The following is a 17,524-nucleotide window of genomic DNA, read 5'->3' on the forward strand; positions in this document are numbered from 1 at the left end:
ATATCATATATATCATAAATATATATCGAATATATACCATATATGTATATAAATTATATATGTGTGTGTATATATGTGTATGTATATGTATGTGTGTGTGTATATATATAATATCTATATCTATATGTACATATAGATATAGATATTATATATATATATATATATATATATATAATATGACTGAATTCTGGCATCAGTGGCCAAAATAAGTTTCAACCATGGTCATGCACACGGAATTTGTAGAAGATGCCTGGTGAAGCCCATAAGTCATTCACTATTCCTCACTGTATGGTCTGCAGTCAAACTAGGTTCAGATAGAAGGAGGAAGGATTAGGAGTGCAGATTTAGGGACCCTGACCTTAGATGTATAAGTCAAAGTCTTCAGGGCAAGCCCGGCAATCTGCATTATCACGGGCTTCCTAAGTAACTGTGCGTCGTAAAGCTTGAGAAACTCTGCTTTACAGTGATTGATGTTGTACCACATTGTGAGATGGCCTGGGGAGTTTAAAATACGAAGAAGAGGACTGGGACTAAAGTCACAGCTGGGCTGCATAAATAAACACAGAGAAATGAAATCACCCATAAATCTCACTACCCAGAGATCCTTGGTAACATGTGGATGTCTATTCTTCCAAACTTGCTTTTATGCATATGTACATATTTTCATTTACGAAAGGTGAGTATACGCTTATATTCTCTTATAATTGACTCCATGAACATAATATAATTTTTTCATAAAGATGCTCATTTTTCATTGCATGGCTGGCTGATGAGGGTGAGGTGTAGGGGTGGGGAGGTGAGGGTATTGCCTAGGGGAAGAAAATCTGATCAGGATCTATGTCTTTAATAAACAGGGGAAGTACTGTTGGGGGATGCAAGGCAGACGTGATGGAATTGGAAACATATTTTATTTGGGGACAGAAAAGGTTTCCTCTGATTGGTGGATCTCTGGAAATAAGCACAACTTGTATCATGAATATGTCTTGCTGGATAAAGGCATTTTCTAAAAAGCCACGCACAAAGAGTTTTTGGACAAACAGGCATAGCCAGCAGCTGTCAAAAATAGCACCTTGCTGAATACTGTCAGCTTTTGTCTATTTGTTTTCTCGAAGACCTCGCTTCATTCTTGCATTACAGGAACTTCAGTTGAAGGAATAAGAAGGCCAAATTCTGGCACAGTAAGTGTATGTATTTTATTACTTTGGGCATCAAGTTGGAAAACTTCAATATTCTCTCTTGGCTTCTATACCTATTAAATCTACAAGTCTTCAGAACTGTTTGCTTTTCTTTTCTTTTTGTTTGTTTGTTTGCTTTTCTTTTTAGGGGCTTAAGTGTTTGGGGTATAGAGTTGCCAAAATTTGCCAGTACGAGTACAGGATTCCCAGTTAAATTTGACTTTGAAATACATTTTAAATATAAGTATGTACCTCACAATACTCAAGAAATACTCACAGTAAAGAAATTATTTGTTGTTTATTTAAAATTCAAATTTAACTGGGTGTCCTATATTTTATCTGGCAACTATATATTTGGATAGCTTCCTATTTCAGAGGAAAATGTTGGTACAGACTATTTTTTTTTCTCCACTTAATCGAGGTATAATTGACATATAGCATTAAGTTTAAGGTGTACGATGGGATGATTTTATATGCATAACTATTGTGAAATATTTACCATAGCAAGGTTATCCTTGACTTCACATAATAAGCATTTTATTGTTGTTGTTTTTATGGTGAAAACATTAAAATCCCCTCTTTCATAGCAGCTTTCCAGTATACAGTAGAGTATTGTTAACAGCAGGCACCATTTTGGATCCTTGGAATTCATTCATCTTGTAACAGAAAAATCTGTCCCCTTTCCCCAACATCTTCACGTTTCCCCCACCCCCTAACCTCTGGCAATTGCCATTCTACTATCTGTTTCTAGAAGTTCAATGTTTTTAGATTCCATGTATAAGTCTCTGTCTGACATATTTCATTTAACATAATGGCCTCAGGGTCCACCTCATTTCACAAATGGCAGGATATCCTTCTTTCGTGTAATTTCTTAATTAGAAGTGAAAATACTTTAGTTACAGTGAGCAATGTGGATTTTTGTTAGTAACACCTTTCTATAGTGCAGAAGTGTGTTTCTTCTAGAGAAAAAGAAAATGATATTTCCCAGTGGAACAGCAGCTGCTTGATGAAGACAATGGGGCAAGGAGCCCACCTTTCACCTCAGACCACAGTGGCCAAAGTCACGTGCCTTCTCTCTTTCTTTCCGTGATTGGCTATGGGGAGATTATTTTGATCTATCAGATTTTGGTCATGCTGCACATGTAATGATCTAAGAAGGCAACTGTGACCTCCTAATTTATATGCAAGAGGGTTGTACAAAGCCATATTCAGATGGAAGTTTCCCCAAGCAGAGCCCTGCACTTGTAATTGATGATGAGCAGGGAAACAGTGGGAATGGGAACTCCGAGAGCAAGGGCAAGAAATGAGATAATTTATTCAATTTGTTTTCCTGGAAACGAAGACTTTATGTCAAGAATTCGTAATAAAACTAACTGAGACACTCACACCCGACTCCATAAAACGCTTAATCACCTTGTTTTTCTGTAACAACTTTTCTCTTTATGGGAGAATTTGCCAGCTTTTTAATCTTCTTTATTTGATTAACATTAGAATCAGCAACTGCAACGTGGACAGAGTTCCAGTAAAGCGTTGCAAACTTATTAAAGAAGATAGATTTTTTTTAAGGGGCTCATCTATAACAGTCTCAAGCTTTAAGTAGCAGATCAGGCTTTGAAAGTTTTATTTTCTCAGGAAAATAAATAAGAATCTATAGTTACTTAGGGAGGAAAAACACTACAATAAGTGGTCATCATTACGTTAAGACATTTTTGTGAAGAAAAATACATTATTACAATCTATCTTTTTCTGAGTCCACATCTCTTTTTTCTTCTTATACCACTTATTTTAAAAGAAACACAAAATTGATTCTTCTTATTCCTCTTTTTGTAAAGGCTTCATGATGATATTTCCCAAATCACAGCATTTGAATCCACTCAGAAGAAGTAATCAGCATTTGGGATGGGTGGAAGGTCTTTGTATTCTATCAGAAGTCCCGTAAGCAGAATCCTAACCCACAGGTATCTGAGCTGAAGCAGGACCCACAAACACTTCCTGAATCTTGTGAATGGGGTCAGTGGGTTTGGGATGATGCGGCCCCACAGACTCCTCATCCTACCAAGACCCAGCCCCCATCATCACTGGATTTTCAGGATTCTCAGTCCTAAAATCTATCTCCACTCACCTATGTTTTTCACCCTGCTTCTCTTATACACCTTATCATCTCCTGCTATAATCTATGTGGAGTTTCTGAACACACATCTGGGTGCAGGTCTGAGACTAGTTTTCACTAGTCTGAATCAATACAAGGGGGTGAAGAAAAAAGACATCCAGTAAATTTTTTATGAAGCTGGTCTTACCTGAAATTACTATAACCTTTCTTCTTTTTTCTTTCTTCCTTTCTTTTTGGATGTCAGATTATCTCTGCTTTTATAAAAACAGTGATGACAGTTATTTTTGCTTTGATAATGTCCTTAATTTCAAAAATAAATGTTCCTCACCCCAGGCTGGTCACATGTATGCTTGGATGTGCGTTAGTACATGTGTGTTCAAGATCAGTGATCTGAAACACACACTCCATGGAGCCATGATGTCCTTGTTTACTGTTTCAGGAGATGGTGTCCTGGTTGGGAGATACCTTAGTGCAGAGAAAAGAACAGAAGTTTCTGGAGTTGCACAGACAGGATGTGAATCTGGTTCTTGTGCCCTGAGCAAGTGTTAAACTCTGGACTCGAGCTTTGTTTTCTACACAACTAGGGTGATAACAGCCACCTCAAAGAGTTGTCAGAAGATGAAAGCTTCTAACATAATTCCTAATAGGTGAGTGCTAAAAGAATATTTGTTGCCTGACCTTCTGTGTCTCCTTTACTCAAAGAATTAGATGAGAAATGCTCAGCGCATGTATCAGAAATCAGAAAATGCGAGACTCTGATAACAGGAAGTGTACACAGTCTAAATGAGTAAAGGAAGCCTTGGCAGAGGAACTGGGATGAAACTGTAGATTTTGGTAGGGTTCATTCAAGAAGACTCTTTCCAGGATTGAGGTGAGTTTTGAAAGGTACCTATAGCATGTCGAGAAGGAAGGAGTTTTAGAATGGGACAGTATATTGGACAGCACCTAAATCTAGTTTGAAGAAAGTGTGGGACTTATCCCACCAAGGATATGAGAGGTGGTTTTATATGGTACAGAGGCATTAACGCGTAATTATAAGTGAGAGTTATTTCCCCTTCCAACTCTTTCAATTCTTCTGATTACCTCAAAAAGAAAGTCTGAGTTTGGGCTACACTATCTTTAACACTTCGCTAACATTTAAAACCCATATTAACAAAGGAGACCCAGCTACAGGAACACCGCCATCAGCAGGCAAGAAATGTCTAGATGATTACAAACGTTGTCTTATTCCCATTGTCTTTATTTTTCCTATTAGCTTCTGTTTACATTGGTGATACGAAAAAACTTTAAAAGTAGATTTAAATTTTTTTTAAAGGTTTATTTATTTATTTGACAGATAGAGATGACAAGTAGGCGGAGAGGCAGGCAGAGAGAGAGAGGAGGAAGCAGGCTCCCTGAGGAGCAGAGAGCCCGATGCGGGTCTCCATCCCAGGACCCTGGGATCATGACCTGAGCCAAAGGCAGAGGCTTAACCCACTGAGCCACCCAGGCGCCCCTAGATTTAAATTTTAAAGGGAAGTAAATTTAAAGTACTAAGGGAATAAAACAGGTGGTACACAGTTCAGGGCAAATAGTCCTAACAGTAGCCTTACAGTGAGTGCAACTTAGGAAACACCGGTCTAGCCCATCCCTCTCATAAGGAAACACATGAGGAAACCAAGGTAGGGAGAAAGGCAGCTCCTGTGTTCCGAGATTACATCGGTAGTTCTCCTTAGGACTGAAGTTGCTCCTCCTGCTCCCTTCCTCATCTACGTCTGTATCGGACAACAGACTCCACAGTGTCATACTGCAAGCGACCGCACTTAAACAAGAGATAATGTGCTTTGGGTTGTCAGGAAATGACAGAGACTGCTGGATATTATAGGGAAGATTTAGAAAAGGCAAAGACTTACTTAGCAAGTCAGAGGGAACGTGTCTGAGTCAGCCCCAGAGGCTGCCTTACCAGAGATTCCTTTCGGAATCTAGTGAAGATGGCTTGGATCCCAGCTTCCCCACTGGCAAGAGACCAGTGTATATCTCTCCAGTATACACTCCAGTATCGTCTGTACTCTTCACGCATCTATAAAAATTTATAGGAATGGTAGTAGCTAACATTTATGGGGCCTATCCTCTGCCAACTCCCTTTGATGCATTATCTCACTTAAACTTCAAAAGAACACCAGCAGGCAGTTATTATTATCTTCACATGATAGATGAGGACGCTCGAACTCTAAATGATTAAACTGTTTACCAGCACCTCTCTAGCTAAACAAATGCTGGAGTACGATTCACACCGGAGCAGTTTCAGTCTAGACGGAGTCTGGCCTTAATCACACTCCTTATACTGTGAAAATTAAATGCAGATAAAGGTTGGGAAGCGCCTAGCGCAGTGCCTGCCACACAGAAAGCAAAAATGTCAGCGCCTTCTTCAATCTCCCTCTCAGGCTGCAGGTCCCTATGAATCCCTTCCAGCTTAGCGCCCAGCACCTTCTCCGCAGGAGCTTTGCCTCGGACTACAACTCCCAGGATGCAGGAGGAAGAGAAGCTGGCCAATCAGGATGCACAGTCCTGCTTTTCACAGTCGGCTCCGCCCCCACTTTCGTCAGAGCTGTGGTGACCGTTGGGCCACGTGGGTCTTTACAGTGTTGGTTTGTGGACCAGCCAAAGGTACTGGTTTTAAAGTAATCCTAATCTGGTTTGGGGGCAAGACAAGGCTGTGGAAATTTCCAGGTTGCCTCAGGCTCCATTGTCAGCTTCCAAATGGGCGGGCCCCCAAGGGCCTGGGGCTCCTCACGGGCATCCATGGGTTCCAGAAGGGTCCGGTGGTGGTCCCAAGGCCAGGGTCATGCGGAATGTGTTTTGTATGGTCCTCATCCGGTTTGGGAGCCGAGGGCAGTGGAAACTTCGAGGCTATCTTCAGTCACCAAGGGGTGGTTGGGCCGGCTAGCGGCACCCTGGGGCTCCTCACTGGTGTGGACTGGGCTGAGAAGGAAGGGGTGGCCTTTAGAACAGAAGCTGCGAGGATGATCCTCGCTCCTCAGGATGAGGACCTGAGCTGTGCCTCCCGGCCTCCCGGCTGGAGGTCAGTGCCTCGGTTGCATCACTGCCTTCAGTCTGCGGTATCTTGGCCTCTGGTTCCACTATTCCTTCCATCCCCAGAGCCTTCTCACCTCTGGGGAATGCCCTTTGACTGGCCTCTCCCTTTTCTCTGAGCGATGGCCTAACCCAGATCTCCATGGAAGGCTTGACGCACCTCTGACCTCTCTCCAGTTACGTGAGGTCCAGCCTCAGCTCTGCCTTCCAACAGCCCTCCACCCGCATCCCCCCCCCGCCCCGCCCCCACCGCCATCCCCCATCCAAGGGCACACTCAAGGGCGCCGGATAACTAGACGTGCGGTGGGAGGGTCAACTTTCTTGGGTATTTCTCTATCCACGTAGTTTCTACTTCCCTCTTGGTTTTTTTAAATTTCTTTTTTTTTTTTTTTTTAAACAACCATTCCTCATTTTTAAAGTTCTTTAATTACACTTTCTTCACCCTCTTTTTTAGCAGCTTTTCTCCCCCCACCCAAAACCCCAACACCCGCCCCAAACACAAATCTTTTGATTTGCTATATCCAACCAAGTAAGATAGCTACCATTCCCGTTTTGGCTTCTAGGGTATTGTAGGTGGATGCAAAATATATTTTATTCACTGGAAAATGAAATTTTTATACCTTTTTAGTGACTCTAAAGTGAGTGAAGTAGGATAAATTCCTCGACTCAGGAGAAAGCAGAGTCAAGAAATTGACTTAACGGTTAGTTTATTTTCATTATTTTGGACAAGCAGCCTGACCCATAACTAACTTTCACACTGCCAGAGCTGTGTGTGCTAATTGTGGTTTATTTTGTCAAATCATTTGGAGAGATTTGAATGGCTAAGATTAGTTTCTAGTGAACCACCTGTTTATGTATTTGTACCTGACAAAATTGGTTAAAAAAAATATATAGTGTACATAGAACATGGTAACCTGTTGATTTATACATTTTAGTTAACCAGAATATTTAAAAAAGTGTATTGCCCTAATTCCTAAAGCTAAAATAAAAGTGGCCCTTTTGCCATCTTCTTAGTTTCTGAATTATAATTGAATCTCACTTTGAGTTTTACTATGTACTTAGAGTTTTTCTGTGGACCCTGTTATTCAAGAATAAGTTAGAAGAATACACTGTCTTACATAAACAAAATTAGAGAAAGTTTTGTATGACTACTCAATTATAAGGTAGTCTATAAGTGCTGAGGCTTTCTGAAAAAGAGACCTCTGCATTTCCATTGTAAGGGTTCCATCTTGTTATCTGGTTTCATTAAAGAAGAATTCTAGTTGGAGGTGTAGTCACTTGGAAAATGAAAAAGTTGATGTCTTACTATGCTAGAATTCTAGCCATTATATTGACTATTATTTCATAATTATTTCAGTTCTGAAATAATAGATTTTCCTTTTAGAACTAGGGAAGACTGAAGTATTTTCAAAGTGCACATAAATGCTTCTGATTATACATTTTGTTTCTCTTTTAAAATCAGATGTTTAAGAATAATGTTACTGACCGTAAGCTAAATGTGGAAGCCATAATTAAAAACATTAACACAATTTCTTTGGAGTTGAAGAAGATGAAAGGTAAGTATGGAATCACTAAATTAAAATGTTTGCGTGCCATAGTTATAAAATAAACAATAGAGCCAAATTGTGCTTCTGCTGGGATATAACTGAATTTGCCAACTAATTAGAATTTCTCTATTTCTTAAGAATTGTTGATACTGTAATATGAACTCGAACTCTAAAGATGAATTATGTTTGAGAATTTTCCTGGGAGTTAGCAGACTTGAATTCCTATCCCTGACACTAACAAGCTTATGATGTTGTCTAACTAAGCTCTTTAAATATACTTTCCTCCTTCCCTTCAATAAATGCAGATGATGTCACATTCTGCAAAATTCAGTGTCTCTATCCGTTAATCTTTACCAAGCCCCTAAGGTTCCTTCCAAATTAAAATTATAAGTTTGTTTGATTCTATGAGTTAAGGTTTCATCATTTTAAACAGATTCATAGAGTAGAATTAGACCTTATAGTTCATGATGTTTAGATATTCACCTCACAGACATTCTATTATTTTACCCCAGACATGTAAAATTCCATGACTGAGTATTTCTAGGGACAGTTTATCCCTGACCAAATATTTCCTCTGTTGGAGAACTCACTATCTCACCAGGCAGCCTCTTCCTTTTTAGATGGTTCCTCCTTATGGACTAGCTGAAATCTATTCCCGTCTTCTTTCACACTGGTCCTATTTCTAATCTGAAACTACACTGAGTATGTAGTTATTCTTCCTATGACAGCTCTTGGATATTTGAGGATAGCTTCTCTGTCACTTATAAGGAATTCAGCTATAAAAGTAACAAAATATCGACTTAATGTGGCTTACACAATAAGGAAATAAGAGATCAAAAGTAGGGCAGACCCAGAATTAATTCAGAGTTTTAAAGGCTTCTGACCATACAGGTTCTTTACATTTTTCTGCTGTGTTCCATTCACTGTTTATCCCTCATAGTCATTACCTGCAGGTGTGGCCATCTACAGACACTGTATCTGCCTGTGTCTCTATAAAAGCCTTTCCCCAGGTCCCTCCGGCACATTTTCCCTTCCCTTTCATGACCAGATTGCATCAAATGCATATGCCTACACCATCTGCTGTCAAGGGGAATGGAACTGCCAAGACCAGTCTGGGCCAGTCAGGACTTACTGCTGGAGCTGGGGAACGGATCACCTCTGACGGAATCCAGTGTTGCCCCAAGAAGAAGAGGGGAGTGCTTGTTAGTTAGGCACCAAATAGTGAGTGCCATATTTCCCAGACTTTGATTTGCTAACCCTGCTGTCTCCAGAGGTTTTAGTAAGTGGTGTGCAGTAAGAACAGAGTCCACCTTATTGTGGTCAAATAAATTTGGGAAGTGTTTTATGCTGTGTATTTCTCTCAAAAATTCACAATACATATTGACAAAGGCTCCGGGGAATCTGTTGTAAAGAAATCTGGTTATCCCTGCTTAATTCATCATCTCTCAAAACCAAACTCAACAATACGGCAAGGATTTTCTTTCTAAAATGTGAATCTCCTAAAAACTCTCATTAGTTCACTATTGCTCCAGAATAAAGTCCAACGCGCCTCCTAGAATGGCCTATAAGACCTCTTGAGATCAGGCCCCAGGCTGTCTCTCCAGTATCTTATCATTCTTTTCTCCCTGCACATTCTGTGCTTCAGCCGTACTGAACCACTTGCAAATCTACGTATTTGCTCTTTATCCACATCTGTACCTTAACACATGCATCTTCTGAAATCCCCACCGCTGCACCCCCACCTCCACCCGGCCAGGTTAACTGCTACTTATTAATCAATTACTTACACTGGCAAAATTTTTTTGAACAAGCATGTTATCTCTTCTACCTTTTCCTGTCCTCTCTCACACTGTGTTGTAATTACATGTTGACTTTCTTTTCCTCTCCCTGCTCAACTGTAAGCTCCTAAAGGGTCTTCCTAGCACTTAACTTAGTACCTTGATATAATAACTTCTTGTAAGTGTTTACTAAATGAATAATTGGTGTCTCATTGCTTGTCTTCGTTTAAAACAGAAAAGCTTTAGGTTTATCTGAAACTTAATATGTAACTGTTCTAATTTGGGGATTATTCTTTCATGAAGTAAAATAGAACCAGTGTATGTGATGAATGTGTTCTTCAGAAGCTGTGGGGGAAGTCAGGCAGTTAAGCTATAGGGGCTCATAGAGCTATAATCAGAGGGCAGACTTCTGGTAAACTTAGAAGCTTAAACAAACAACACTCCTTTTAGGCACACTTCCTTCTCTCAATAAGAATGTCAATAGCTGACACATAGCATTTACCATAATCCAGATGTTCTTCCAAGAACGCTATACAAATGCACCCAGTTGTCCTCACAACCTTATGAGGTAGAAAATATTACCATTGGCATTTATAGATAGAGAAACAGACATAGACAGGTGGGCTAACTCTTCCAAGGTCATAGAACTAGTCACTGGTAAACCTGAGGTTTAAATTTAAAGTAATTTTAAAGAGACAAAAATGCACAAGATAAAGAGCTCTCAAAAACAGTTCATAGTGAAACGGAAAGCAAATGAAAGCAAACAGGAAAGTCTGAACCTTAACGTACAAAAATCTGAACCATGAACTGGCTGGGTAGGGGCAATGAGGACTCAATATACGGTGGCGCCATAATCCTCTGGAAGTGGGGGTAAAGGTGGGGCTAAGAACAAGAAGGCTAGTTAAATGTTTAAGAAGTTGTTGAATAAATAAATAAATATAAATATTAAAAAGGGGCACCTGGGTCACTCACTCAGTTAAGCATCTGATTCTTGATTTCAGCTCAGGTCATGATTTCGATTGTGAGATGGAGCCCTGCATCGGGCTCCATGCAGGCATGCAGCCTGCTTGAGACTCTCTCTCTCTCTCCCCTTCTCCCTCTCCGCCACCCCAACCTCTCTCTCTCTAAAAGAAGAACAAGAACAAGAAGAAGTTGTAGACCCCTAAGTTCTCTTCCCCTCTCTGAACGAAGCAACCCGTCCTTTTCTATGACAGAAAAGTTGAATTTTATTCCCTGAGAGGATCTCTGGCCTGGAGCCATTAGCCATAAATTGAGGCAAAGAGTACTGTGCTGAAAACAAAGACATTAAGACAAAGTTTACATACTGGATTACAAGACTCCCAGTTTTCTTTTCCCGCTTGGCTACAAAACATTGCTAACCAGATTTACACCCTCAAGCAGATTTTTCTTTCAGGAATCTGACTAGCCTAAGGGAAAAATTCTAAAGACACCGAGAGCAGAGGTTGCCCCCAATAGAATACCCAGCCAGCTTGCCCCCCAATACAGGCTACCATAGGCACAGAGTTTCCAGTTGTCTTTAGTGCTGTGGTCTTAAATACGAGCAGATACAGCTCTGGTGCAGTAGATATTTGATGAAAGCATCTACTTTGAAAAGCAGAGACAAAGTCAATACATGGATTCCCTCAATGAAAAAGAAACAGAAATCATGAAGTGAGATGAAAACTCCCAAGAAACTATCAATAGCTGAAGAGACCCAAGAGAAAATGCTATGTCCATGGAACAGGAACATGAGCCTATAAAACAAGTTTAGAGGGATGCCTGGCTGACTCAGTCCATTAAGCATCTGCCTTTGGCTCAGGTCATGACCCTGGAGTTCCAGAATCAAGTCCCACATCGGGGCTCCCAGCTCAGGGAGTCTGCTTCTCCCTCTGACCCTCCTCCATCTCATGCTCTCTCACACACTCTCTCTCTCAAATAGATAAATAAAATCTTTTTTAAAAAAAGTTTAGAGAAGGGATTCTTGGAAATTAAGTGGGAAAATAGAAATAGCCTCTGTAGAAGGGTTTAAAGATAAAAAAGAAGACAATCCCATAGAGGGCAAAAAAAAAGAGAGGTGAAAAGTTTTAGGGAGAAAAAATTACAAGATCAGTGAAGGAAGTTCAACATTCAGTAACTAGCAGTGTTATAAAGAAAGAACACAGACAATACACGGGGAGGGAATTCATTAAAGAACTAATCTGAGAAAAATTTAAAGAGCTGAAGGAGAAGAGTTTCTATAATGTAAGAGCCCAACACAGTGGTTGAAAGTAGACCCCCAAGGTACAATACTGTGAAATTTTGTTCTGGAAGAACAAAAAGTCCTTAAAGTTTCTAAAGAGAAATAACAATTAAGAACTAGAATCATGAGGGCGCCTGGGTGGCTCAGTGGGTTAAACCTCTACCTTTGGCTCAGGTCATGATCTCAGGGTCCTGGGATCCAGCCCCACATCCCGCTCTCTGCTCAGCCGGGAGCCTGCTTCCCTCCTCTCTCTGCCTACTTGTGATATCTCTCTCTGTCAAATAAATAAATAAAATCTTAAAAAAAATAAAAAAAGAACTAGAATCATGAAAATTCTCACAGCTCCACTAGAAGCTAGAAGAAAGTGCAGCAAGTCCTCAGAACTCTGAAGAAACGTGATTTCTAACCTATATTTGTACAGTCAGTCAATCTATTCAGCATTAGTATAGGGAGAGAAATTTTCAGATACAAAACTTTTCCTCCTTCAGAAAGTTACTGATTCCTGAGGTCATATTCCACCAAACAAGGTAGCAGACCAGAAGAGAAAGAAATGAGGTTTTAGAAAAAGGATACTCCACACAAGGGATGGGGGGAAAGGAGTCCATAGGATAATGGGGAAAGGAGTTCTCAGATGCGTGCTGCACTGCAGTCCTAGAGAACCACCAGTCCAGACTAGAGTAGATCAGAAGGCTCTAGGAGAGGAGAGACTTTCGACAAGGCAGAGAGCTAAGGCATCTGACTATATACCAAAAGGAGATCTGCCCAACTAAGGAAGATTTGGGATATATTTATGATAATTAAACAGTGAAAATAAGAAGATTATTAACTGATTGGGTGGCACCGGAAGGAAAGGAAAGGCTCAGCTGTGGAGAATATTTATATAATCAAAAAATGTTAACCTTTAAATACGGAGCTAACAAAAATTGTATTCTTAAGTACACTGGGGCTCTGGGGGCTGAGTGAAAAGAGCTCTATCATAGTCTTCTGTAGTCAAAAGCAGATAGATAATTCCTGTGGTTAAAAAAATAAATATTTGTGTCATTTAGAGATATGGAGGTAAATACCAACCTGCCCCCCAAACAAAACCAAAAGACACCAAACACAGACACATACAAAACAACAAAAGCAACAAAAACAATCTAAGCAGGGAAAAAAAATTAAAAGTGGTTGCCTCTTGGAGATAGGAACTGCTAAATTTTGTAACATGCTATTCGATTCTCTACACATAACATATGACACAAAAATAATAAGAAGTTTACAAAAAGCATAAATCACATTTCTATAAATCAAGTTGCAGTTTAGTAAGATAGTGCACAAGTAGAGACTTCTAGTTAATTTTTATGTCATGCTTATTTTATAGTACAAAAACTTGACTTTAAGTTAAAAGGGGCACACTTAATTGTGGTCTCAATCACTTCAGAGAATACTAAGAATTAGAAAGAGCTGCAGAAAGTAATAATAGGGATACCTGGCTGGCTCATTTGGTGGAACATACAGCTCTTGAATTCAGGGTTGTGGGTTCGAGCCCACATTGGATGTAGAGATTACATAAAAATAAAGCTTTTCCCCCAAAGATTGTATTTATTTTAGAGAGAGTTAGAATGCCGATGTGGCAAGGGGAAGAGGAAGTGAGAATCTCAAGCAGACTCTGAGTTGAACACAGAGCCTGACACAGGGCTCCATCTCAGGATCCTGAGATCTTGACCTGAGCTGAAATCAGGAAGACACTCAATGAAGAGCCACCCAGGGAACCCCCAAAAATAAAATCTTTCAAAAAAAAAAAAAAAAAAAGAATAATGATTGTCTATGACATATGTGCTCCAAGATAGTATCTTCTATTATTTTGTTTTACACAGAGCTCTCCCAGTTGCTGCTTTGTGACCTTACTCTACATTTTAGTCATCCTGTGAAGACAGATGACTTACAGGAACCAGAAGAGAAAATCCCCCTCTTTGAAGAGTCTAAACTATCAGATGTAACCTTTGCTTCTAAGAGCTTTTCTATATGATTTCTTTTGGTTTGTTGTGAATTTGTAACTGTATTTATTGTGGAATTACCATGTGTCTGGGAGAACTGAGTTTACTAAGATATTTAATATTATAAAAAACAAACTAAAAATATGAGTTGTAAATAATCATTTAATATTCTTAAAAGCTGTCTTACTGTTTTAATGTTTCAAAGAATGGCTAATTCATTTCACTAGTGGCAAGAATAGGATATAGGAAATTGGCCATCGGGCGTTGCTTATCCTTTACTTTGCTTGAATTTTGGCTCAGATTGAAAGAGAGTTAACCAAATTGGAAGTGCTTGGTATAAATTTGTATTAATCCAATCTCTCCTAGTAACAAATGCCAAAAACAACTCAAGCTAGCTTAAGGGTTTATTGGTTCATGTGACTTGGAAGTAGTTAAAATAGATGTCAGGGACCCTACTAATTTATAATGTCTCTAACCTGGTTCTATTTTTGTGTCATCTTTATCCTCTTCTGTTATAGACTGGTGTCCTACATATGGCAGGTAGAAGAGGGTAGAGACGTGGCAGCTGACAGGATTTACTACCAAATAGTTGCTTTAAAATCTATGACCTCCTTCATTTTAGAGATTTTCAACATAAAGAACAGTATACCCAAAAGCAAGACACAAGGTCAGCTCACAGTGTCTGCTACCCTCACCACCCAGCTCAGTGTTTAACACAGAATAGGCACTGAATAAATGCTTGTTGAAGTCCTTTTGAATAAACATTTAAAGGATTGCAAATTTTTCAGCTTTAGAACTCCCTAGCTCTGGACCCTAAATTGAGAACTTCCGGTTTGTAAGGATGAAGCTTGATGAAACGTTATCATCATCACTGGCTAAACGTGTGCACATATTTGTTATCTTAGCAAATTATCAGTTTTAACCAGGTAACTTCTAAGCTCCCCTCTGATGTTCTATTAATTAACTTACGAAAATAAGATGCAAGATATTTTTTGCCACTCAGAAAACTTGCAGATTAAATAGAGAAGCCAAAAATTTTTGTTGTTAATAAAAGTCATAGATTAATAACAAAGGCCCCAAAGGGGAGAACTTGAAGAACAACGGTCGCCTGGTTTTTGTTGTGCTGAACACCTACTACCATCTGTTAAGTGAGGTATGTAAGCTGAAGGGAAGAGCTGTGTTGCTTCAAAGGATCTATAAAGCCTTTTTAGGAATGGTGATGAGAAGGGCTTTATGGTAGAGTTGTCAGGGGATAAAAGAGAGAAGAAAGGCACCTAATAGGAAAGTCTGATCACATTTTTCTGTGTATATACATGGCTCTTTCATCTTTGCTGGAAGACTCTGGTAAAATCCACATCACTTGAAAATGCTTTTGGAGTTGTGGGAGTTGCAGAGGAGGTGGGATGTGGGAGTCGGGATCTGATGAACTTATATCCAGCTATATTTGATTCCAAAGCCTCATCTCTAAATTTAAAATGATTACTTTCGGTATTTGTAGCTTAAATTTGCTTTAAATATACAATATTATGGACTAAACAAAGTCAGTAGTTTTAGGAACACAAAAGTAAAGCAAAAGACAAATTAATTTTAATCCTAGGAAGTTATCCCCTCATGCGTTTATCTTTTCATAAAAAAAGTACACAAAAATCCCCCCAGTGAAAAATACCAAATAAGAAAGGATGAAATGGTTTGAAGTCTCTTAAATTATTGCTGCTGAGAAAGTGAATTTTAAAAATTGTCAAATTATGTATAAAACTAAGGATTGCCTCTGACTAACAAAGGTTTGGCTATTTAAAAAAAAGTTTTATGTGATACCAAAAACTATTACTGTTTCAGTTTTTTTAAACTGGCCTCAAATTATTTCTGTAGCTATGTAAACTTCTGTACTTTGAAATGGGTATTTCAAAATACACATTTTTAAATGAATGATTATAGTGCACTACTAGACTTCAAGTGTGAACAGTATTACTCATGCACTTTACAAACATTGAAGAAGAATAAATAAATTATAAGATATTTGACAGTCTTCATTTCAAACACTTTTTTATGTGAAAGGTCAAAACCTTGTGCTCATGTTGAGGGGTTTGATTCAGTCCCAAGTGTTTCTCCATTCACCACCATTGACTGATCTTCCCATGCTGGCAACAGAGGCAGGAGGAAGGTTTGTCTGTTTGGCTAACTTGCTAGGGATAACCGGCAGAATGCGTTAACGTGCACTGGTATCTGGAGCCTCGGTTTTTCCCATCAATGAGCAGAAGTGGCATTTTCCTGAAGTAGTCAATAATATCTGACACAGACAAGAAGTCCTGAAAATTTCAAAATAAGGAGATACATCAACATTGGAATGAGTAGCATGAATTTCACCCTCAGTTGTTTTTTTTTTTAATCTGCATAATTTCCTACCTCTTCAAGTCATGAGGATGGTGAGAAAAAATGTGTAATACTTGGGAAATATTTTAATGATTTCTACTATAGTACTTTGAAAAAAATAATTCCTCAACACCAACAAATTAGGGATAAAAGTCTATATTTATATTTATGTTATATATATATATGTGTATACATATATATATATATTTATTTATTTTTTTTTTTTTTAACTTTATGGGGGTCATAAGAGGTCTAATTATGATACCTTTGCCTTAGGGTTGCTCTGTTTGTGTCTTTGATTTTGGTTTCTGTATCCCTACTTCACTCTTAGTCACTAATAGTGTGAGGAGGTATAAGGAATCAGGAGGTCAGACAGTGTCCCCGTGTCTGGAGCCGACATCCATAGCATTGCAGAAGGAATGATTCCTTCATGATCTCCCTCCTGTGTCCTCACTGCCACCTCACGCTAGCAAAGGCTCTGCAGCCAAATCTTTGTACCCATTGCCTTCATCACCTTATCCCTGACGGCCAGACTGGGAAAAAAAAACCATCCATCCTTCTAGACAAGGGTCAGAATCACACAGGCACCCCAGACAACATTACGCACTTCATGTGAGACTACCCTGCTGGATGCCTCCTTCCAGGACAGCCGCAAGGTGTGGTTTGTACTTGGGTTTTCCCACACCAGACGAACAGAAATTCTGGAGGGCAGACTTCTCTGCCCCTGCAGCACCTATGCAGCTCTAGCCACACTGAACCAGTGATCAAAACATTTGATCAGAAGCATGTGCTTTTTCCTACTCGTTTACATGATCATGAATTAAAAATACTTAGAGTAAAGTAGAAGCTAAGGCTTAATTGTTTTTCATTCTGGAAATGTTTGATTCAGCAGAGCCTCCTCCTGGAACTTTGAACTTATAGAACATGTTTGGGGCTTAAGTTTAGCTGTTAGCTTCCTTTGCAAAAGCAGGGTTTTTTTTTTAATTACCATCCAAAAAATAATTAACGTAAACACTGGCGAAACAGAGGAAAATTTCTCTGTCAGTTTGACCACCTTCATTGGCCAAACCTCCATTTTAAGTGAGAAATGACCCAAGTATTTAAATAGTCACCACAACAAGAATTTTACTTTTTACCCCTTTCTGGATGTCAATTTTAAAAGATAGCCTTATAAGTACACTGCAATCTTGCGTTAAAATTATGTTAGAGAGGTGAATGAAAGAAGGGACTTCCCTTTGACACCATCTAACTATATAT

The 17,524-nt window shown here is 39.2% G+C and overlaps 2 protein-coding genes across 2 annotated transcripts in view; one reads left to right on the top strand and one right to left on the bottom strand.

Annotated features, from left to right (window-relative positions):
- The first annotated feature begins 5,822 nt into the window (after positions 1-5,822).
- On the top strand, positions 5,823-14,141 carry CUNH5orf58 (chromosome unknown C5orf58 homolog). The gene is given in 4 exon segments (XM_032851781.1): positions 5,823-5,855; positions 5,857-5,931; positions 7,820-7,913; positions 13,778-14,141. Coding segments are annotated over 4 exon segments (354 nt in total). The 3' UTR covers positions 13,930-14,141.
- Positions 14,142-15,462: 1,321 nt separating this feature from the next.
- LCP2 (lymphocyte cytosolic protein 2) overlaps positions 15,463-17,524 on the bottom strand; it is a 43,624-nt gene continuing 41,562 nt past the window's right edge. The window contains exon 21 of the mRNA XM_032851779.1: positions 15,463-16,203. Within this exon, the coding sequence (XP_032707670.1) occupies positions 16,081-16,203 (123 nt within the window). The 3' untranslated portion in view covers positions 15,463-16,080. The remainder of the gene's footprint in view (positions 16,204-17,524) is intronic.

The sequence above is a fragment of the Lontra canadensis genome, unplaced genomic scaffold (assembly GCF_010015895.1).
Source record: "Lontra canadensis isolate GAN:19392208 unplaced genomic scaffold, GSC_riverotter_1.0 scaffold5, whole genome shotgun sequence".
Lineage (NCBI taxonomy): Eukaryota > Metazoa > Chordata > Mammalia > Carnivora > Mustelidae > Lontra > Lontra canadensis.